The sequence below is a fragment of the Mirounga angustirostris genome, unplaced genomic scaffold (genome assembly GCF_029215605.1).
Source record: "Mirounga angustirostris isolate CCGP_5_RB_7025 unplaced genomic scaffold, mMirAng1.0.hap1 SCAF_9, whole genome shotgun sequence".
Classification (NCBI taxonomy): Eukaryota; Metazoa; Chordata; class Mammalia; order Carnivora; family Phocidae; genus Mirounga; species Mirounga angustirostris.
The window spans coordinates 83,397,846-83,420,997 of NW_026991717.1; the positions used below are offsets into that span (position 1 = coordinate 83,397,846).

The 23,152-nt window shown below is 39.6% G+C and overlaps 2 protein-coding genes across 6 annotated transcripts in view; one reads left to right on the forward strand and one right to left on the reverse strand.

The window, feature by feature from the left end:
* The window catches only part of LOC123861523 (uncharacterized), a 35,397-nt gene extending 14,913 nt beyond the window's left edge, over nt 1–20,484 (reverse strand). Inside the window, exons 1-4 of one of the 4 annotated variants that reach the window (XM_054513671.2) lie at nt 20,374–20,484; nt 19,973–20,070; nt 4,765–4,886; nt 2,815–2,953 (exon numbers count right to left, since the gene is read on the reverse strand). In XM_054513671.2, the coding sequence (XP_054369646.1) occupies nt 2,815–2,953; nt 4,765–4,886; nt 19,973–20,069 (358 nt within the window). In that variant the 5' untranslated portion in view covers nt 20,070; nt 20,374–20,484. Of the gene's footprint in view, nt 1–2,814; nt 2,954–4,764; nt 4,887–15,289; nt 15,493–19,895; nt 20,220–20,250 lie in introns of those variants that run through there. The other 3 variants (XM_045900711.3, XM_064570947.1, XM_045900712.3) reach the window with 3 other exon arrangements.
* A 13-nt stretch (nt 20,485–20,497) lies between these two features.
* Nucleotides 20,498–23,152, forward strand: part of LOC123861521 (signal recognition particle subunit SRP54) — a 68,938-nt gene continuing 66,283 nt past the window's right edge. For both annotated transcript variants that reach the window (XM_054513670.2, XM_045900705.3), the window contains exon 1: nt 20,498–20,778. The gene's annotated coding sequence lies outside the window, so the exon portion shown is untranslated. The remainder of the gene's footprint in view (nt 20,779–23,152) is intronic.

Genomic DNA, 23,152 nt, shown 5'->3' on the forward strand with positions numbered 1-23,152 from the left:
TTATTTATTTCAGAGAGAGAGAGAGCATAAGCGGGAGGGGCAGAGGGAGAGGGAGAGAAAAATCCCAAGCAGACTCCACGCTGAGCACAGAGCCTGATGCAGGGGTCGATCCCATGACCCTGAGATCATGACCTGGGCTGAAACCTGAAACCAAGAGTTGGGACACCTGACCAACTGTGCCACCCTGGTGTCCCCAAGTCTCTGACATTTAAAAAGGCCTCTAGGGAATAGCTACCCAGCAACCTGTCCCTATCCTTATGCCTCTCACTTCCTTCTTGCTATTGCTTAGATGGTCCTTGGGTTTTCCCTTCTTTTCCCTATGACTGCTATTCCGTGGGATGCTTCCTAACTCCCATATCATCTGGCTTTCTCACCTTACCCCAGAGCAGCCACAGAATAGTCCCATACTACTACATTAGACTGCAATACGACTTCAATAGACTACCAAATGAATGACCATCTCTGGAGTTGAGCAATGTGGCAGCCCTGACCAACCTAAAATGTGTTCTGGAGTGCAGGAGAAGGGTGGTATGAAAGGAAGTGACGATATGCCCATTAATTATTCTTATTTCCCTTAGTTTTTTTAACTGCTACAAGCTTCCTAGCCCATCTTCTCCCTCCATTGTTTCTGTAATCAAATATTTGGGAGAGTCTGAGTATATTTTTTAAAGACTTACTATATTATGTCCTACATAATATAATGATGGTCAGGAAGGGGAGAAACTTTGGCCATAACTAAGGGATGGTGGCAAAGAAAATGGAAGCAGGCAGGCTAATCCCCTGGAAGAAAATAAAGGGCATGACTTGGGGTGGGGGTGGGCTTTGACCACCATAGACTTATCTGCCTAGAATCCTCATCCTCACTACTCTGTCACATTAGTGCTTCTGCCTTGGGTTACAGAGTCATCATTAGTGTCTTATAGCTAGACAAGGCCCTTGTCACAGAAGGAAGGAGAGTTCCACAGATGATAGCTTTTTCAGATTCACTGTGGTTATGTGGGCTGGCCTGCATACCCAGTCACTATTTACAACCTGATTTAGATGGGAAAATGCATCCTAATCTTCAAATTTTTACTTGTCAAACATATCTCTTCTTTAAACTTCTGTAAATCAGGGGCACCTGGGTGGCTCAGTTGGTTGAGCGTCCAACTCTTGATTTTGGCTTGGGTCAGGATCTCAGGGTCGTGGGATTGAGGCCCACGTCAGGCTCCTCACTCAGGGGGGAGTCTGCTGGAGACTGTCTCTCTCCCTCTCCCTCTGCCCCTCCCCACCCCCGCTCTCTCTCTCTAAAATAAATAAATCTTAAAAAACTTCTGTAAATCAGATCTGATATGGTATTATAGTTGCAATTCACTTTTTAGTTTTCCTTCTATTGTTCTTGTCTAAGTCACTTTCTGTTCTGTAAATTTCAACCACCTCAAATGGAAACTGTAAGTGCTATCTAAAAACAGAATCTTAAGTTAATCAGGAGAGTTTAATTCCCAATTATAATATAGATACAATATATTTGTATTAGTAGCATATTACAAATTTGGTAGTAGTTAACTTTTGACAATGATATTATCTAAGATCAGTAACATGAACACAAGATTACTCACCTGGAGAGGTAGGCCACCATAAGCAATAACTCTATATCTAAGTGACCAGGAATCCTGAAATAGCATGTCTAAAGGAATAGCCTAGACGATCATATCCAATTTGAACAAAGAAAAAAATATATATATACACATATATATAATTAAAGACTTTTTTATTTATTTGAGAGAGAGAACATGCACGTGCATGAGTGGTGGGGAAGGCCAGAGGGAGAGGGAGAGAGAATCTCAAGCAGACTCCCTGCTGAGTGTGGAGCCTAATGTGGGGCTCGATCCCATGACCCTGGGACCATGACCTGAGCTGAAATCAAGACCCTGACACTCATGGGGCGCCTGGATGGCCCAGTTGGTTAAGTGACTGCCTTCAGCTCAGGTCATGATCCTGGAGTCCTGGGATCGAGTCCTGCGTTGGGCTCCCTGCTCGGCGGGGAGACTGCTTCTCCCTCTGACCCTCCCCCCTCTCATGCTCTCTCTCTTTAATAAATAAATAAAAATCTTAAAAAAAAAAAAAAAGTCTGACACTCAAATGACTGAGCCACCCAGGAGCCCCTTAACAAAGAATACATTAACAGAAGAGTTAACATATTAGCAGCATGGAGTCAGTCTAGCTTCCCATTTGGGACACAGGTGCTGCCTCTGAGGGGTGGAGATGCAGGAGACATCTTGTTACTAAAGTTGTCCTCTGTTATGGACTGGAGATGCTCTACTAGGTCAAATCAAGGCATGAATAAGCTCTTTCTCAAGATTATCTCTGTCCTCGAAATCCATGCCCATCCAACAATATCTGATTATTATCTGACTTCTCAAGTAGATGCTTTTATTGGGACATTTCAGCCCCCTTGCAGTTATATTTATCATTGTAAGTGAACCAGCATTATGGTATGGTTTATCTATGAATCTCTTTGAAGTATGGAAAGTATAAGCGGTTTCCCTGTACTCAGTCACTTGTGATTAGTTTCTGGACCTGAAAAGTCACCTCTGATTCAACAGTTTCTGTGAAAAGCAGAGATACTCTCCTTGGAGACATTACGTGACCCAGCTTCCCTGGACAATGTTGCTCTTTGGTCTCCCTAACCTCAATAATTGGTAATGGCTACGTTGAACGGTTGGCCTTTTCCTTTCAAAAAACACTGAATGACTTGGTCAAGAATCTGTGTTCTCAGGACATGGAGAGAAAAGTATACACAAAGTCGTCAGGTTTGCATACTTGAGTGCCTACCTAAAGGTGCCGTCTGGTGTGAGCCACACACCATACAGTAATTTCTGCTCATTTTTCCTTCCTCACATAATGAATCAATAAAGTCTTCATCATAAAGGAATGCATCAACGTGAACTGTGGGTTCTGGCTGCTGCTGTATCTGGGGGAAAGGAGAAGAACTTCAAAAGAAACGAAGTACAAAGGAGTCTCTTTTTATTGCTAAATAAGGCAAAACATCAGTGGTTCAAATGCTAAAATTCTGAGAGCAACGACAAGGCAGAGAAAGACAAGTTTCACTTATCGAAGAGCCATCCTGCTCTTCTTTTGTGTTTTTTTGTGTGTGTGTGTGTGTGTGAGACACTAGCAACTTTTAATTTGACCTGTAACGATACAAAACGTGGCTAGGAGAAATATAAAAAATTTGCGTTAAAGGAGTACTTTGTGACCGTCTTGTCCATCCTGGGTTGTATATTTTACAAATGAAGAAACTCCTACTCAGAGATTTCTCCAAAGAAACGACCATTTGAAGGGGAAAGAATTAAACTAATACCGGGTCTCCTGAGTCCTGCGTGTCAGTGACCGACCCATGAAAACACTTAGCAAGTCATCTCTGCGCAGAGGCAGAGTTTTCAAATAATAAAATCATTAGTAACATTTCCTGCTTACAATGAACAGCCCTTTATTAATACTGGTGATAACGTGATATAATAGCAAGCAGCTACCAAGAAAAAAATGTCTGATTCCTTTTACCTTAACTATAATAAAGAATCAACCTATCTACTTAGAGACCTACAAAATTGTATCTACACCTACACATATCTATATTATAAGCGTGTAAAATGTATGGATATACACAAGGACCAGAAGGAAATAACAGAAGATAAAAATAGTTTGTTAGGAGAAGGGATTAGGGGTCGACTGTTACATGCAATGAATACTTTTTCCTTGTTTCATGTATTTTGGTATATCATGCTATTGATACGACTGCCTTATTAATAACATCCAAACTATGTTACAAATATTGCTCTCAGTTTTTATACTATCCACTATTTTCCACCTTTGGGACTGGAGGTTTACTAAGATTTGCTAAGTGCTCACTGTGCATAGCACTATTGAAAATGTACAAGATTCTGGGCACCTGGGTGGCTCAGTTGGTTAAGCGACTGCCTTCGGCTCAGGTCATGATCCTGGAGTCCCAGGATCGAGTCCCGCATTGGGCTCCCTGCTCAGGGGGGGGTCTGCTTCTCCCTCTGCCCTCTTCCCTCTCGTGCTGTCTCTCATTCTCTCTCTCTCAAATAAATAAATAAAATCTAAAAAAAAAAAAAATGTACAAGATTTGGTTCCTCTGCTTCGGATTCTACACGGTGAAAAACCACATAGAGGGTTGCTGTTTTCAGATTAGTGGGAGAAGAGATTATTATTATTAGCTTTGTTTCAGGAAACAATATTCCTCGCATATGTACCCCAGAAGAGTTGAGATTTGAAGGGGTTGAAAGAGGGGGCTGTCCAGGGAAGAAAAATGAGAACTTATTTTAGGAATGAAGGAATAGAATAAGCAAAAACCATACAGCACAAAAGCAGGAGAAGAAAACAAAGAGATGAATTTCATCTTTGATAAAAGTGGGGGATATTGAACAGGAAAGAGAAAACCAGGACAATGATGTATACAGGCAGGGCCAGATTACTGTTGGCCTTGTTTTTTGGGGGTAGGGGACATGGAACGGGGCGGCGGGGGGGAGGCGCAGGGGTTTGAGTGTTTGGCAAACAGGATGCCCTCAAAAAATACCCGTTGAATGACTGGGGAGCCAGAGGATTATGGACTCAAAAGAACTGGGGGCATCATTGAAGTACCAAATGAAAAACGGTTTAAAGTAGAATTCAGGACTAATTAGATGAGAGAGGCTGTGGGATTAGGGAAGAATAGGAGAATCCCCAAGTAGCACTAAGAGTAAATTAATTTAATGTATTTACTTTTTGGAGGGCTACATGTTCTGAGGAAAGCATGGTTTCTAGAGGTAAGCAATTCCGAAGGTCCTCTGCTATGTTTTTCAACATAATGTCGTTATTATCTTGAGTGAATTCATCAAAATCTCCTGGAAAAAAAAAAAAAGGAAAGAAATATCTTTTATGGTTTTGGTCATACCTAGGCTCAGTGAACACAATGGCCATATTTTCTGTCAGATAGCATCAATTTATAGCCGTAAATAAACCTTTTAACCAATGAAATATCCAAATTCTAACAAACGTTCTATTTCAAATATTGAGTTTTTTCTTTTCCTAAACTGCTTGAAAATACAAAACTTGATTATTTCAGCCTGTTTGAGAAAAACGAAAGCATTTTAAAAAAATACATAGTATTTTAACTATTTTTACTCAAGAATAATACTGCCATTAGTTTGTAGGGTCTTAAACTTAAGTAGTTAAATATTCCTTCTTTGACTATGCAGATCTGAGAAGTGTAGGAAGCATCGCAGAGATTACTAAGAAGATAACTTTAATCTGAGTACCCCTACCTCCAATAAAATGTACCTAAGACTTCAGATAATAAGCACAAACAGCTGATACCAACTATATAATAAACTTTACAATATATATGTTGCTCCGCTGCATTTGAGCAGCAGATAAATGATCATTAAAATAGCATATTTCTGGGGGCGCCTGGCTGGCTTGATCAGTGGAACCTGTGACTCTTGATCTCAGGGTCATGAGTTCCAGCCTCACGTTGGTGTAGAGATTACTTAAAAAAAAAAAAAAAAACAAACCTATTTCTGATGGCTATGGTGTACTTTTGGATGATCTGGCAAAAAGGATTGGGGGGAATGGCAGGGAGAGTGTGTGTATAGCAATAAAGATGGAGAAAGTTTGGTTACGGGATTGACAGCTGTTGAATCTAGGCGAAGGTATAAAAGTGGTGTTCATTGTTCTGTTGTTTCTACTTTTCTGTGTTTAATTTTTTTGGTTCTAAAACAGTATTATTTCTAAGCAGCTCATATGTAATTTTAAATAGAATGTGACTTATCTGGAAGTAAAATACTCCTAAAGTTAGCTACTGTCTGGGAATGCCAAATGTAGAATAGAAAACGCTACTAATGAAAATATTTTACCTTTCTCTTGAAAGACTTTCTTATATTGAATTTTTACTAGAATAACAGCATCCCAAAGGGATTGTTTCTTACTCTGTTTTAAAATAACTGTAGAAGGAAAACAAGGAGATCCTGAAGGAAATGTCATCTGTCTCCATATCCCCTGCCCCCAAATCTTTGGTTGTTTTTAAGTAAGCTCACGATTTCATTCTTAAACAAAAAATAATTCTTGCGTTGGTGCAGAATGCTATTTTCCTGTCACTAATAATGATTAAAAGTTACAAAGCAGACCAACAGCAGCACAAGGAAATAAACGGAGGTCTTCTGCTTCTCCATAAAGGTACTCTTCTTTTTAGCTTTACTACTCTGTGCCCTATATCCAACGGATCTTTCTCTGTATAACTTCTCATTGAGCAATAGTAGTGAATACAAAGATTTGGTTCTCTGAACTCATGTGGGAAGGCCTTTGAGGCCTTTTTTTTTTCCTTGCCTATTTAGCATACCTTCTTTTTTTTTTTTAAGATTTTATTTATTTATTTGACAGAGAGAGACACAGCGAGAGAGGGAACACAAGCTGGGGGAGCTGGAGAGGGAGAAGCAGGCTTCCCGCGGTGCAGGGAGCCCGATGCGGGGCTCGATCCCAGGATGCTAGGATCACGACCTGAGCCAAAGGCAGATATTTAACGCCTGAGCCACCCAGGCGCCCTGATTTAGCATAATGTTCTAAGCTGTTGCTTCAAATTATTTCTAGAAGGAGGCAGAATATAAATTATAGAGAAACAAAAATACTATTAAAATTCATTCCAAATTGTTTTAGGTGGAACTTAAATAGCATCTATGAATACGTTTTTCAAAAAATTGGCCTTTTTAATTGTATTTGTAAAATCTAATTAAATTTTCTCAAGGTGCTAATTAAACATTTATTAAATAATCTCTACACCCAACATGGGGCTCAAACTCATGACCCCGAGATCAAGAGATGCATGCTCCTCCAACTGAGCCAGCCAGGCGCCCCTCAAGGTGCTAATTAATACCTAACATGTACTTAGCTTCCTTCCCTCCATAGATAGATAGAACACTGTCTGGGAGCCTCTATGACTCACATTTAATTCTAATAATATCACTCCCACCAGTGATCCTTAGCAGGTTCTTTCAATTTGTAAATGGTATAACTAGAGAAGCCAATAAAAATCTCATTATGTTAAACTAAGATATTTCTTATCCCAACTTCTTTGGACGTAATTCTGTAACATAAATAGTCACGTTAATAAAACACAGTTTTCATGTAGGTCTGCCTTATAAAATGAGTCTTCCAGTGAGAAGGGAACTTAGATTATGACCGATTACCAAATGGCTGATCCATCTACTCATCTCTGATATACATATATGATAGTTTAGTCTTTGCTTGAACACATTCAGGCCAGTCTTTCTTCCTCATGCAGAGCCAGAATCTGCCCCTCTATAACATTAACTCATTTTTCCAGTTTCAGCCTGAGAGGAATCATCACATTTAATGCTATACAACATTTACTGAATGAACCCTTCAGGCATGGTAGACTTGGTGCAGTGTTTTTCACAGGACATTTAATCCTAAGACTCCTATAGGTGGTACTATGATCATTTCTACTTTATAACAACAGCAACAAAAAATCTGAGGTCAGAGGTTAAGTTACTTGCCTCAGGTCATATTGGCCAGAAAATGGTAGAGTGGGGTTTGAATGCAGATCTTAGTCTGAACTCTTTTTTTTTTTTTTTTAAAGGTTTTATTTTTAAGTAAGACCCCATGTGGGGCTTGAACTTACAACCTCGAGAGCAAGAGTGGCATGCATGCTCCTCCGACTGAGCCAGCCAGGCGCCCCCTTAGTCTGAACTCTTAATCACCACACCATACAGCCTCTCCAAAGTGGCAAAGTAGGTAGCTGGCTAGTAACAGTCCTCCTGCCACTGCTGAAGTTTTCTCCCCACCTCTGACCACAATTCTCCTCCATAGGATGCCACAGCTGTATCCCTTGCCATCTGCTTGCTGTCTTCTGGACTTGTTCAACAGAACCCTTTAAATGTGGCTCTGTAAGCAGCACTAGCAATCTAGTTCTCTAATCCATGACTACCTTAATTTTATTCTCTTCTCCTATCACTTTGTAGCATCTAGGGCCCTGAGCACCACTGCTCTGGGTGATTAATAGATTTGGAAGGGGTGAGGGTGGCAGTGGAGGCCTTGAGTGCCTTGAACAGTCATACGTAAAGATTGAGGAAGCTGGAACAATGACAGATAGGAATGGCTGCAAATTCTGAACCATCACAATAGATTTCCAGCTGTCTGAAATAGGTTTATTTGAGAGTCAATTCCCAATTAATGTGAGCATCACCAGTCAAGATGAGAGACACCAAGAAATTGTATGTTAAATTCAGTCATTCAGAAAAGGTAGTATTAAATGAAGACTCCATCTATTTTACCTCAATACCAAGGATATCAGGTGAAAATGAGAATCGGCACCTCTTAACCCTGGACAACAAACTCTAATTCTTTTTTTTTTTTTTAAAGATTTTATTTATTCATTTGAGACACAGAGATACAGAGAGAGAGAGCATGAGCAGGGAGAGAGGCAGAGGAAGAAGGAGAAGCAGGCTCCTTGCTGAGCCAGGAGCCCGATGTGGGGCTCGATCCCAGGACCCTGGAATCATGACCTGAGCCGAAGGCAGATGCTTAACCATCTGAGCCACCCAGGCGCCCCAACAAACTCTAATTCAACCACCCACATGCAAGGGTAAAAGGAGATTTCTTAGTTATAGCAACGATTCTTCACCATGGCTCTAGGCAAAGAGGATCCTCCGCATATGGGATTTATGTGGTCCATAAAGGGCCTAGAGTTGTATGCTTGATTGTATACATAAATGTGTATGCTTTTCTAGGAAGAAAGTTCTTAAGAGATCTTCAATAATTATAGCTAATATTACTGAGCACTATATGTAAGGCACTGTGGAAATTTTTAGTGCAAGAAGGCTAAAATTAGCTTTATTATCTGTAGGGGGTGGTTGGCAAATAACTTCTGAAAAGAGCAGCAAAACATTTTTACCCTAATAATGGCTGTACAGGTCAAAAAAGCATGAATATGATATGATATTAATGAAGTATGTAAAACTGGAATTCACTTAACATTGTATTTACTCAGTTATTAAAGTTAAATTCCTTAAAACAATATTTCTAAAAGCTGTGCAATATTCTACCATTGTGTATTTAACCATTCGCTCCTCCTAATACACATTTATTTTTTTTTAAAGATTTTATTTATTTGACAGAGAGAGACACAGCGAGAGAGGGAAAACAAACAGGGGGAGTGGGAGAGGGAGAAGCAGGCTTCCCGCGGAGTAGGGAGCCCGATGCAGGGCCCGATCCCAGGAACCTGGGATCATGACCTGAGCCGAAGGCAGATGCTTAATGACTGAGCCACCCAGGCGCCCCCTCCTAATACACATTTAGATATACTTATAATTGTGAAAAATAAAGGATACTGCAACTGACATTTTGGCATCCATCGTCTCTTTGCATTTCTGATTATTTCCTTATCATCAATGCTTAAAAGTAGAAGTACTGGGCGCCTGGGTGGCTCAGTTGGTTAAGCAACTGCCTTCGGCTCAGGTCATGATCCTGGAGTCCCTGGATCGAGTCCCACATCGGGCTCCCTCCTCTGCAGGGAGTCTGCTTCTCCCTCTGACCCTCCCCCCTCTCATGTGCTCTCTCTCAAATAAATAAATAAAATCTTTAAAAAAAAAAAAGTAGAAGTACTTAAACATTTTAAAGACTCTTGCTACATATTGTCAAACTTCTAGAATATGGATCTCATTAAACCCTTGCAGCATTAAATATTGCCATAAAATCAAACTTTGTTGTTTTAATTTGTGTTTCTTTAATTACTGGTGAGGCTGACATCTTTTAACATGTGAAATAGCTATTTCAGAATGTGTGGTAACAGTATTAGGCTTGGAAAAAGATTAAAGAAAGGTGTTAATCAGTTGCCTGACAGTAAAGTTCTTCTCAAAATTACACATGTAGGTGGGAAGGGTATGGAGGAAGAAAAGCTTCTCTCAAGGGCAAAATTAATTCTTTCAAAATTTCCTGGTTATTTTTAAAGAAATATATGAGGAAACAGAAATCACCAAACCTGACGGCCTATGAATCAAACCTCACTTCTTTATATCTAGTCAGGTATCAAGTCCTACTCCTTTTGCTTGTAAATCCTGCTTCCTCTTCATTCCCACTTCAACCACCTCATAGCCACAGTCAGGATCTCACACTTGGATACCATGACAAACTCACAACTAGCTCCTTGATATTGGTTTTCCTCCACTATAAAATACCTTGTACATCTATTTCAAACTAATCTCACTTAAACCTCACTTTTTTTTTTTTAAGATTTTATTTTCAAGTAATCTCCACACCAACATGGGGCTCAAACTCACAACCCCGAGATCAAGAGTTGCATGCTCCACCAACAGCACCAGCCAGGAGCCCCAAACCTCACTTTCATGTCACTTGTTTCCCTTACAAGTTTTGGATATTTTTCTACTTTTCAACCTAGCAAATCTCACTTTAGATATTTAAGGCCCTCTATATCAGCAGAGCCTACCCATTCTATTTTCTATTCTCATTACCCCCTGACATAATTTCTCCTCAAGATAGGCAAATCTTTCCAGTTGTTTTCCATAGTCCTTCCTGTTCATATTGTTCCTTTCAACTGCATGATCTTGCCTTTTGCTTTAAGGGCCTGTCCAAATGATTTTGTCTCCATGAGATCTTATGCTCGACCTCTAGCTTTAACTCACCCATATCCTTACCTCTAATGACTTACAGTGCATAATTAAACACAGGGTTATATATTACCTATTATTCATTCATATCAAGTCCCTATTCAAATTTAAAAAAATTATTGAGGGGACTTCTGGTCCCAGACAAGATGGCAACTCTCCTCACTTTCCCCTGTTCCTCCCCTCTAACTACAACTAAATACCCTGGAAGTAATTCAACAGGCAATTATGAAGACTGAAAGCTAGAAAGAAAAGGTGAACTGTCTAGGAGCCTTAGGACTTAAGAAAGGTCACAGCAGTGAGTTCCCTGGTTTTCTTTTTATCTTCCATGTAGCTTAGACTGGGCACCAGAGAGACCTGCATCCCAGGCCCACTAACAGGCACAGGGGAAAAAAAAAGAATTAAGAAAAGCTTGCTGTCTCTTGCCAAAGACTGGTAGAGGGGGAAGAACAATGGGAGACCTACTGAGGAACCCTAAGCCCCACTCCACACCTGGGGCGGTAGCAGACTATCCAGTCTCCAGGCCCTCTACCCAAGGGCATAAATAGATCCAGGTCTGGCATCTCCTAGCCATCTGCCCAGTGGTGGAGAACAAAACAGGCCCTAAGTTGCTTGTTCTCCTACCCCTACTAGTGGAAGGCAGCTCAGCGAGACAGGGCAGCACAGAGTCTTTCCCCATGCAGGTGACACCAGCATAGATTCAACAAGAACTGCAGCAAGGGCAAAGAACAAAGCAGAGTTAACAGCACTGCAAGGACACTGAAAACTAAATTGTTACCAGGCCAAGAACCAATAGGTTAAAACTAAGCATGGCAACTGCCTATTAAGATAGAAAATTTGAATAGTAACAAGAGTCTTAGCATAATACCCAAAATACCTGGGATACAATCAAAATTATCCTAGCACAATATCCAAAAATATCCAGGATACAATGGAAAAATCAATTATCATACAAAGAACAGGAAAATAATCATTTGATTCATAATTTGAATCTGACAATTTCTGGATTATATATCCAATATCCAAATGAATCAGAATTTGGATTATCAAAGAAGGATTTTAAGCAGCCATCACAAAAACGCTTCAATAAGCAATTACGAATTTTCTTTCAACAAGTGAAAAAAAACAGAAAATCTGAGCAAAGAAATGGAAGTTATAAACAAAGAATTAAATGCAAATTACAAAACTGAAAAACACAATAATCAAAATAAAAAAAACTTGCTGGGTGGGCTTAATAGTAGAGATGACAGAGGACAGAACCACCGAACTTGAGGACAGACCTAAAATTTACTCCATCTGACCAAAAGAGAGAAAATAGACTGAATAAAAGAATAGAGCCTCAGAGATCTATGGGTCAACAACAAAAGATCTAATATTAGTATCAGAGTTGCAGAAGTGGGAGAAAGAGTGTGGGTCTAAAAAGCATTTAAAGAAATATAGCTAATCCCCGCCCCCAAATTTGGTTTTTAAGAAGCTGAGAAACTCCAAATAGAATAGACCCAAAGAAATCCACACAAGGACATGTCATAATTAAACTTCTGAAAAGACAAAGAACCTTAAAATCAGAGAAAAGATTAATTCTCTGTAGGCAAATACCCATTTGAACAACAGTGAATTATTCATCTGACCCATGGGAGCCAGAAGGAGGTACATTTTTCAAGTTCTGGTAAAAAAAAAAAAAAGGACTGTAAGCTGTGCATTTTATTTTATTTTTTAAGATTTTATTTATTTATTTGGCAGAGAGAGACAGCGAGAGAGGGAACACAAGCAGGGGGAGTGGGAGAGGGAGAAGCAGGCTTCCCGCTGAGCAGGGAGCCCGAAGTGGGGCTCAATCCCAGGACCCTGGGATCATGACCTGAGCCGAAGGCAGGCGCTTAACAACTGAGCCACCCAGGCGCCCCAGCTGTGAATTTTATCTCTTATAAAATTGTCCTTCAGAAATGAAGGGGAAATAAAGATATCCTCAGATGAGGAAAAACTAAGAGAATTTGTTGCCAGCAGATCTTCCCTTAAAGAATGGCTATAGAAGTTCTCCAACAGAAAAGAAACAGCAGAAGAAGTTTTGGAACTTCAGAAAGGAAAGAACAGGATGGGTAAAAATAGAGTAAGTATGAGAGACTATCTTTCTTGTCATTAGTTTCTTAAAACATATTTGATGGTTTAATCAAAATTTATGAAATAATCTGATATAACCATCTGATATAAAACAATTGTATTTAAAAAGTGGGGGAGGGTAAAGGGACCTAAATGGAAGTAAGTCAATACTTCAATCAAGTGATAATAAAACACTTGTACCAGTAGGTGGTGATGAGTTACGTATGTATGTAACTACAAAAAAAAAGAACAATCAAAAAGAAAGCTATATAGAGATATACTCAGAAAAACAAATATAGAATTCTAAAACTGTCCTAGTAATCTATAGGAAGGCAAGCAGAGATAAACAGGTTAAGAAACAGAAGGAACAAGCAGAAAACGAACAATAAGATGCCAGACTTAAGTTCTAATATAGCAATAATTACTTTAAATGTAAATGCACTAAATATATCAGTTAAAAGACAGAAATTGGCAAAGTAGATTTAAAAACACAACCCAACTATATGTTGTCAATAGAAACTCACTTCAAACACAATGATATAGGAAGAATGAATTTTTGTAAAAGGATAGAAAAAATATATTTTGCCAACATTAGTTAAAAAATGGGAGTGGCTATATTAATATGAGAGAACTAGACTTTAAAGCAAAGAAAATTATTAGGGACAAAGAGGAACACTACTTAATTATTAAAGGATCAATCTACCAAAAAGACACAGTTATCCTAAATGTGCATACATTAAACAAGAGCTTCAGAATACATGAAACAAAAACTGATAGATCTGAAGGGAGAAAGAGGCAAATCCACAATTATAACTGGGGACTTCACTGCCCCACTCTTAGCAACTGATAGACTACTAGGCAGAAAATCAGCAAAGATATACAACTGAAAAATATAATCGACTAACAAGTTCTAACAGGTATTTATAAAACACGCCACTAAACAAAGTAAAATACACAGTTTTTTCCCCAAGTACCCATCGAACATTCACCAGGATAAACCATATCCTGGGTCATAAAACAAATACTAAAAATTTTAAATGAATTGAATTCATACAGAATATCTTTTCTGACCATAATGGAATTAAACTGGAAGTCTCCAAACACTTGGAAGTTAAAGAAAATACTTTTTTTTTTTTTTAAGATTTTATTTATTTATTCATGAGAGAGAGAGAGGCAGAGGGAGAAGCAGGCTCCCAAGGAGCAGGGAGCCCGATGCGGGACTCGATCCCAGGACCCTGAGATCATGACCTGAGCCTAAGGCAGACGCTTAACCATCTGAGCCACCCAGGCGCCCTAAAGAAAATACTTTTAAACAATAATAGTTACAGTAATCAAGACAGTGTGGTATTGGTCAGGGAGAGAGACATAAATCAACAGAATAAAATAGAGGGCTCAGAAATGGATCCACACAAAAATGCCCAACTGATTTTAATAGCCTTTTCAACAAATGGTGCTGGAGTAAATGGACATCTATAGGGGAAAAAATGAACTTCAACCTAAACTTCACACCTTACACAAAAATTAACCTGGATCAAAGAATTAAATGCAAAAGACAAAACCACAGTTCTTTTAGAAAAAAAGACAACAACACAGAACTTGACACTAATATAGTGTTGCATAATTTTTAAAGAGAAAAAACAGGAGAAAAATCTTTGGGATCTAGAGCTAAACAGAGTTCTTAAAGTTGACATCAAAAAAGGAAAAGTGGATACCTTGGACCTCATCAATATTAAAAACTTTTGCTTTTAAAAACTCTGTTAAGAGGATGAACAAATTACAGACTGGGAGAAAATATTTGCAAACCACAGGGCGCCTGGGTGGCTCAGTTGGTTAAGCGACTGCCTTCCGCTCAGGTCATGATCCCGGAGTCCTGGGATCGAGTCCCACATCGGGCTCCCGGCTCAGCGGGGAGCCTGCTTCTCCCTCTGACCCTATCCCCCCTCATGCTGTTTCTCTCTCTCTCTCTCTAATAAATAAATAAAAAATTAAAAAAAAAATATTTGCAAACCACATATATGACAAAGGGCTTATACCTAAAATAGATAAAGAACACTCAAAATGACAGTATACAAAAAATACAATTAAAAATGGGCAAGAGACATGAACAGACATTTCATCAAAGATAATATTTAAATGGCAAATAAACACATGAACAATAATTGTTCAACATCATGAGGGAAATGGAAATTAAAATCCAATGATATATCACTACACAATTAACAGAATGGCTAAAATAAAAAAAAATACTGATAATACCAAATGCAAGAGAAATTGGATTACCTCATATATTGTTTGTATAAATGCAAAATGCTACAGCCACTCCGGAAAACAGTTTGGCAATTTCCATAAAACTAAAAATGCACTTACCATATGACCCAGCAATTACACTCCTGAATATTATCACAAAGAAATGAGAACTTAGGTTAACACAAAAATCTGTACATGAATGTTCAAGCAATGTTATTTGTAATAAAGGCTTGACTGGACTAGGCATTTCAGATGGCTACTTCACTCACATGTCTAGTGCCTGGACTAGGATGGCAAGAACAGTTACAGCATGGCTGGGCATCTTGCTCTCCATAGGATAGCTGGGAGTTCCTGACAGTTTGATAATCTCAAGGTAGTCAGACTGCATACATGATGGTTAGCTTCTCCCAGGCCAAGCATGCCAAGAGACAGAAAGTAGAAGTTGCCAGTTTCTTAAGTCCTGGATCTGAAACTGACATGGTGTCACTTCTGTCATATTCTATTGGTCAAAGCTGTCAGAGAGCCCACCCAGACTCAAAGGTAGACAATACAGATCAGACCTCTCATGGAATGAGGGTCAAAGAACTTGTGGCCATTTTTCAAAAAATAGCTTTATAGAAATAGAATTCATACACAATAAACTGTACATATTTAAAGTATTTAATTATATAAATATGATGTATACAGATATGAAACTGTCACTTACAATCAAGATGGTAGACATATCTGTCGCCCCTAAATGTTTCCTCCTGCCCATTTGTAATCCTTCTCCTCTCTAACCCCTCTACTCACTCAGCCGCCAGAGACCCATTTTCTGTCACTACAGGTTAGTCTGCATTTTCTAGTTTTAGGTAAGTGAAATTATATAGTATACAGTCTTTTTTAATATGGTTTCTTTCACTTAGTATAATTTATACATGCTGTTGTGCAAATACTTCTTTCCATTTATTTGCCAAGTAGTATTCCATTATAAAAATGTCACAATTTGTTTATCCATTCATCTGTTCCTAATTGAAATGCCTCCCTCCTCTTTTTCTTGCCATATCGTACTGGCCAGAAGCTGTATTATGATGCTGGGTAGTAGCAATGAGTGCCCATCTGTTGTTTCTGACCTTAGGGGAAAGAACCCAGTCTTTCACTGTTAAGTTGAGGTTAGCTATAGATTTTTCACAGATGCCCTTTATCAGGTTGAGAGTGTTCCCTTCTAGTCTGATGAGAGTTATTATCAGGAAGAAATGTTGGATGTTGTCAAAAGCTTTTTCTGGTCTAGTTAGATAATAACAGTTTTTCTTTTTACTTAACATGGTGAATTACATTGATTTTATAATGCTCAACAATACCTTCTTGGGATAAACTCACTTGTTTATGACGTATTATTCTTTTCATAGATCATGCCCATTTGTAATATACAACAATATATTAAAGTACAAAAGTACTTTAAAGAAAAGTATAATTCTTTTTGTTTAACAGAAATATTTTAAGAGATACCAATTAAAAAAAAAAGAGGTACCAATTTGCTCAGTACACCTTTACCTTTTTAGTTTTTGAAGAAACAATCTGTTACCACGTGTAATTGATAACTTTCATAGATTTATATGGTTCAATAAAGACTGGAATATCTTTGTTATATTGATACTTCCTCAGTAGTAATGCAATATGGAACTGGGGCAGTACGCTAACAAACGTAACGAGAAACCGGGCTTGGCTTTTTAGATTTGCGGGAATTTCAAAGAACTTCTAACAGCTCTGCAGCTGCGGCTCACAAACATGTCCAATTCTGGTCAGTGAAGATATACTTAAAATACAGGATACAGTGAAGCTTCTAAAAGCTTCTAGTCACCTACTGTCACCTTCTTTAAGCATTAAATAATTTTTGATGATTTTGTTAATTTTCTTAAAGCAAACCCTAATTTTCTTTCCTTTGTAACTTGATTCTTAATAGAAACTCTTATGGGCTGTGGGTTTGACTTCCTCATTTGTATTTGCATATCCAAGAAAAATTCAGAGGCTTCAGAAAAGCATTTGTTAACAGATAGCTGTTCCAATGTATTTTTTTTTTTTTTTTTAAATTTTTAAGTAGGCTCCACGCCCAGGGTGGAGCCCAATGCAGGGCATGAACCCATGACCCTGAGATCAAGACCTAAGCTGAGATCAAGAGTCAGTGGCTTGGGCGCCTGGGTGGCTCATTTGGTTAAGCGGCTGCCTTCGGCTCAGGTCATGATCCTGGAGTCCCTGGATGGAGTCCCGCATCGGGCTCCCTGCTCAGCGGGGAGTCTGCTTCTCCCTCTGACCCTCCCCCCTCTCATGCTCTCTCTCTCTCATGCTCTCTCTCAAAAAAAAAAAAAAAAAAAAAAAAGAGCCAGTGGCTTAACCAACTGAGCCACCCAGGCATCCCCCAATGTATTTTTTTATATGCTGATTGGGGATCCCACTTGCAGTTCTGGTTCTTAGCTTCCTTCACTTAATGGGTTGCAGTCACTCTCCTACACTTTGAAATCTAGATCAAGAGCCCACTTTACTTACATACAGGAAATAGCACAGATGCTCTGCCGCAAGATCAGAATCAATCAGCTGAGGTCCTGCTGTATTTTACTCCTTTTATTTATCTATTTTTTTGGGGGGGGGAGGGGTGGGTATCTTTGTGTGCTTTGCCCCTCAGACTTGGTTCATCCTTCCTATATTAGTGTTGTTTCCTAGATCTTTGGCCTTTGCTGTACCAAGGAAAAATGTCGGCTCCTATCTTTACTTCTTCTACATCTTCAGTTTATCAGGCATTGACATGTGCTTGGCTCTGCCCTGGTCCAAGCTTCTGGTTCCACCACTCTGATCCTAAATGACCCCAGGTCTTGGCGAGATAATCCCACTATTCCTTCAGAGATCAAGAATATTATTCTTCCTTTTGTGGATCTAAAATTATTGTGATTTTACCTGTAATGTTTTTTAGTTTTAATAAACTACGAAACTCAAAACCAAAGTCATACTCAGTGCCTATTATTGTCTCTTGCTATTCCATTAAATGGCAGAAAAATTCCAGGAGAATTTATAATTACTAAAGGTCTAAGAAAACGTCAGACAAGTAAGAAATTATGCAAGTGACTTAATGCTAGAGATAAAAGATAATTTTTTTTTTCCTAGAAGGACATTAATTAGGAAAGTAATTGGAAGAATCTTTTGTGCTCTATTTAGAGCCACTTCATAAAAAGGTATACTAAGTTTCAGCTTGAGAAGATGAGAAAGTTCTGGAGATAGATGGTGGTGATGGTTGCACAATGCAAATAAATGTATATAAAGCCACTGAACTGTACACTTAAAAACAGCTTAAAATGGTAAATTTTATGTTATGGGTATTTTACCATCTAAAACGGTATACTAATAAGTTGCTTTTTAAGATTTGTTAAAACACTCCATTTTAAGCAAAGTGACACCCTCACTTCTTAAAATACTCATGTTAATAAACATTCTCAGAAACTCAGGTTGTTTTCTAAATAATTTAACAAAATGCATGAGCTTCTCTGACTACAGGGTGTGCTGGAGAAAGGAACAGAAAGAGCTTTTTAAAAGAGTAAAAAGGTACTCTTTAGCCAGTGATATTGGGTCTTCCTGTTTACAAAATTGTCATCCAAAACACGCTTTCAAGTTTTCCTGATTTTTGAAAAATGGAGTTCTCAAATGATGCCTCTAAAACTGGAGATTTAGATTACAAATGGCCCCACAAAACTGAAATCCTGAAGGAAAGGATATTTTAGTAATTGTGCAATTGCTAGAACCAGGCAGTAGGTGGCATTTTTGTAGGCACTCAGGGTTTTGGGAATAAAAGATATTGTGCTGAGGAATGCAGAAACCTGGAAATTAGCACGTTTTATAATCAATTGGGATATGATCGATAAAACTGGCAATACAAGGTTTAAATGAAGAGACAGGAGACTCAGCAATTCCTATCCTGAATCTTGTTATGTGTGTGTAAGTATGAAGTTACCTGTCTGGTTTTCTCTACTTTTCCAGGCTAAACTTCACTATCAGTAGTCCAAGTTAATTTCAGTTTGGCATAATGATCTCCCCAAATGTGTAATAATAGTAATACCCCAACCTACTGATTGACTCTAACATCACAAAGAAAGAGAGAGTTCTAGGAAGAAGTCAAGTTTGGAAATCATTAGCACACAGGAATATTTCAAGTCATGAGTCTGGATGAAAATAAACATAGGATTCAATGTTGAGAGGTATAGAGGCATAACCTAGTTTGGCAAAGCTCCCAAACAAGGAATATCCTATTTTCTTGTGCTTCACCAGGCCTCACTGTGCCAAAACAGATCTAACCATTCTTCACCAAGTCTACCTAATCAACATATTTCCTCGATTCTAACTTGTGCTTTTAATTATTAATTTTATTAACAGTTTAAAATCAGAGTCTTTTCCCTATCCCCACCCCCTTCTCTCCTTTCCCTCACCCCGGAAAAACTGCTATCAAATTGATGGTCCACTTTACGACTGAGAAAATAAATGCACTGGCTACAGGTGATTTTGCTTGCAGGGTAAAAGCTTCCTGCTCCACTGCCTGAAACTCTTTTGCAAAGTGCTTTTTCAGGTAGTTTCTTTAATGGTAGTCACAAGTTTGTGGGAGTAATGAGGGGAGAGAGAGGAGGGGCAAAATCCCCCTCCCCTTCTTTTCCTTCTGAAAAGGGTTAGGCACAAGGAGCCTCTAGTGGCTTGTCTGAAGTCTGCAGCGCAATCACAAACAACCGAGGGCCAGGTCTTCCTGCACCCAATCCCAAACTGGACTCTTAAGCTGCTAAAGTTTGAGGTGTGCCCCCGCCAATCTGTCCTATACTCGAGCGGGGACCAGCACAGCGACCCCTAGGAGGCTTTCGACCTCACCCTGTCTTAAGTCCCCAAGGTCGGCGGCCATAGCATATCCTTGCCCCAACCACTTGCGTCTGGCTCTGGTCGCTTACGGGTAGTTCGCATCCACTCGAGCAGCGCTGGGAGGTCCGCCGGAGTCACCGTACGCAGCAGCCTTAGGATCGCTCGCCGCGCCGAGCGGAATTCCATGCTGAAAGCAGAAAACAGCACAGGGAAAGGTTCGCATTGCGCACGCGCAAGCAGAGACGGGTCTCCACGCCAGATCCGACACGGAGGAACCCGCCTCCCCCGGCTGCGAAATCCCTAAGCCCCGCCCCTTTTGGGAGTTCTCACACGCGCCTGGGGAGAAATCCCTACTCTCTAATCGCACCTCCATCTCTCACCACTCCCCTCTCTGCTGGCAGTGCATAGCCTAGCCACTTTTTCTTAAAGTAACTTATCGAGGCCGGAATTCTTTCCTGAGATCGCATCCCTAGAGGGCGTCCTATCTTGCCATTTTGCTGTCGCAGTGACTGAGCGATAGAAAACGGAATGTCAAAAGGCCAGTCGAAGCAAAGAAACCTCTCAATAAACCTTTCCAGTCAAAGCACTGAAAGAATGCGGCAGGTGCCCCGGAAGCGGAAGTGTATCCTTTTCATGAAAGGCTGGACTTCGCTGAGTGGTGACGTTTCCTCATTGGGCGGAAGGTTCGGTGGCAATCGTCGGTCTTCCAGCTGGTGGGAGTTGGCGTCGCGGTGCTGGGCGCTGGAGCCCTAGTTTGTATAGTTTGGGAAGTCGGGCTGTGGGGTCGCACCTGTCTGTCTGATCCCTGCTTTCCTTGGTTTCCTCCCACGGCGCAGGGGCCTCGCGAAAGAATCGCCGGCCCCTTTGGGCCACAGCGGTAGCGGTGCTTTTTGCTGTAAGTATCTTGCTTTTTCCCGCCCCCGACCACGGACTGGCAGCTAGGGGCAGCCTCAGCTGTGCTTGGGGCCAGAGACTCCGAAGGGAGTCGGCTTCCCTGGCCACCGGCTCTCGGCACCGAGACTGAGGTGCACTGGCCCTTTTTCATCTCGTGTGCCCCATCAGAAGTTTTATTAAAAGATGCACTGTGACCCTTTTAAGTTGTTTTCAGATTTACTAGCCAAATTAGGTGTAGGCAATTACAGGCCTGACTCTGCTTTGCTCTCCCGATCAAGAATTTAGATGTGTCTACTTCTCCGAAAACCTTTTGGTGTGTACCAGATTTTATTTTCCCGTGTTCGTTGTGCTTAACACATTGTCCTGCAAATTGTAGGCGTTCAATAAGTGAATAAGGGATATCAGTTCAATGCCAATGATGAATTCAGATATACTGATGGTTTTCTCTGTACATTTGCCACTGTTGACCATTTCTAAAAACTCTTTCCCCTGTTGGCTTCCTTGATGCTATTCTCACCAAGTTCTTTCATATGTTTAATTCATAATATTTACTTTTTCCTATCTATAGGGATACAGAAGTGAATGACACAAACCCTGTCATTGAGGAGCTAACAGTACAGTGAGAGAGAGGCACATAAATGCACATTAAAGCAAGATGAGTAATGAGAAACTCTAGGAAGGTATAAAGAGCTATGAGAGCTCTGGGAACCCAGATGAGAGAACTCCTTGGAAGATCTGTAACCCTGAGCAAGTTGCTATTCCAGTCCAGCCTCAGTTTCCTCATCTATCTAATAAACTTATTATGGGGATGAAAGATTAGATGACCTGTTTCATGCAATGCCTAGAATATAGCAGTGTTGGTGCCAAAGGGGAGAGGAATTATTTCCCTCAAAACTCTTTCTCTTAGTGTTTTCATGTGGTCAGTTAATATTTTCTAATTTGATAAAAGCATCTTCAGGCCCTCTTTCAGTTTATTCCTCTAACTCCACCTAACTGGAAATTCTGGACCCGCCGCTGGAATTTAGTAAGATAAATGGTAGCTTTTTTTTTTTTTTAATTTATTTTCTTCTGTATGCCTTTGGAGAAGGAAAGGAATTAGTAAGGGCTTCTATCCATTTTAATTATTATGTTTTAGTTGACTCCTTTTGTTGGCTCTTTACCATCCCGTGGTCTTTCACAGGCTGTCCTTGAGAATTCTCATCTACGTCCTTGGCTTCCATGGCATTATCTTTGTTCGCTAACCATTTCCAAACTTCTCTAACTTCTCTTTTTTCCCCTGTAACTTCTGTCTCATGAATGATAGAGTTCTTTAGTTTCAATAGGTCCCAAACCAAATTTACTACCTCCACTTCCCTTTTTTCCACTTTTTCATTGTTACGTATATCATACATAGGAGCTTTGACTCCTTGTTTCTACCTGAATTTTGTGATATTTGTATGTTCAATTTTAAAAACAATAATAAAACGAACCCCTATGTACTCAGTATCCAACTTTAGTAGGACATTACAAAGTATTATAGCAGATGTACTCAAAATCCCACTTTAGTAGAATATGACAAATACAACATTACAAAACCTTAAAGCCTCTTGAACCTTTTCTCTGGTTACTCTTTAGCTTTCAAACCAGCATCTCTTTTTTGTCTTCCCTTCATTGGTTAATGGTATCCCTGGCCATCTGGTTACTATTTGAGACCTTGGAGTCACTTTTGCCTTTTGTTTCTCCTTCATTTCCCACAACTATTTGGTGATTAGGTCCTTTAGCTTCTGCTTGGGCTTGACTTGATCCATTCTGCTTTCTGCTTCCCTGGTGCAAGCCGACATGCCTCCACCAGACTTTTGGAGTATGATTACTATGATTAGGACTGTAGTCTCCTTGCTCTCAAGTTTTTCTCCCTCCAGTGTATTTGCTACATTGACTCTAATTTTTAAATTATGGAACAGATTTTTCTTTCTCTTGTTTCCTTTGAGGAGTATTGTTTCATATAGTGATTTTTATGCCTGGTTGCCCTTCAGTATAGCCAGTGAAGTTTTTCAAAATATAGATACCTTGTTTTACTCTCCTAATCAAGAAGTTAGATGAGGCCAGCCACTTCCCCCAAAACCTTTTCATGGTACTATCCTTGGAGATTCTGATTGAGTATTTAATTTGCAGTGGATAGGTGTTAGGTACATGTAGCTGAAATAACAAAAATATCATATACCTCTTATTCCTCCTCATCCATGCTTTTAGTCTATGGTCTTTTCAACTTCAGGACAGACTATTGCCAAGGAATTCTTTTGACTTTGTTTTAATCTTGGTAACAGTTTACATAAAGATCCTTGTTATGATCGACCTGATAGCCAATAAAGGATCTTAAATGATTCTCACTGTTTTTG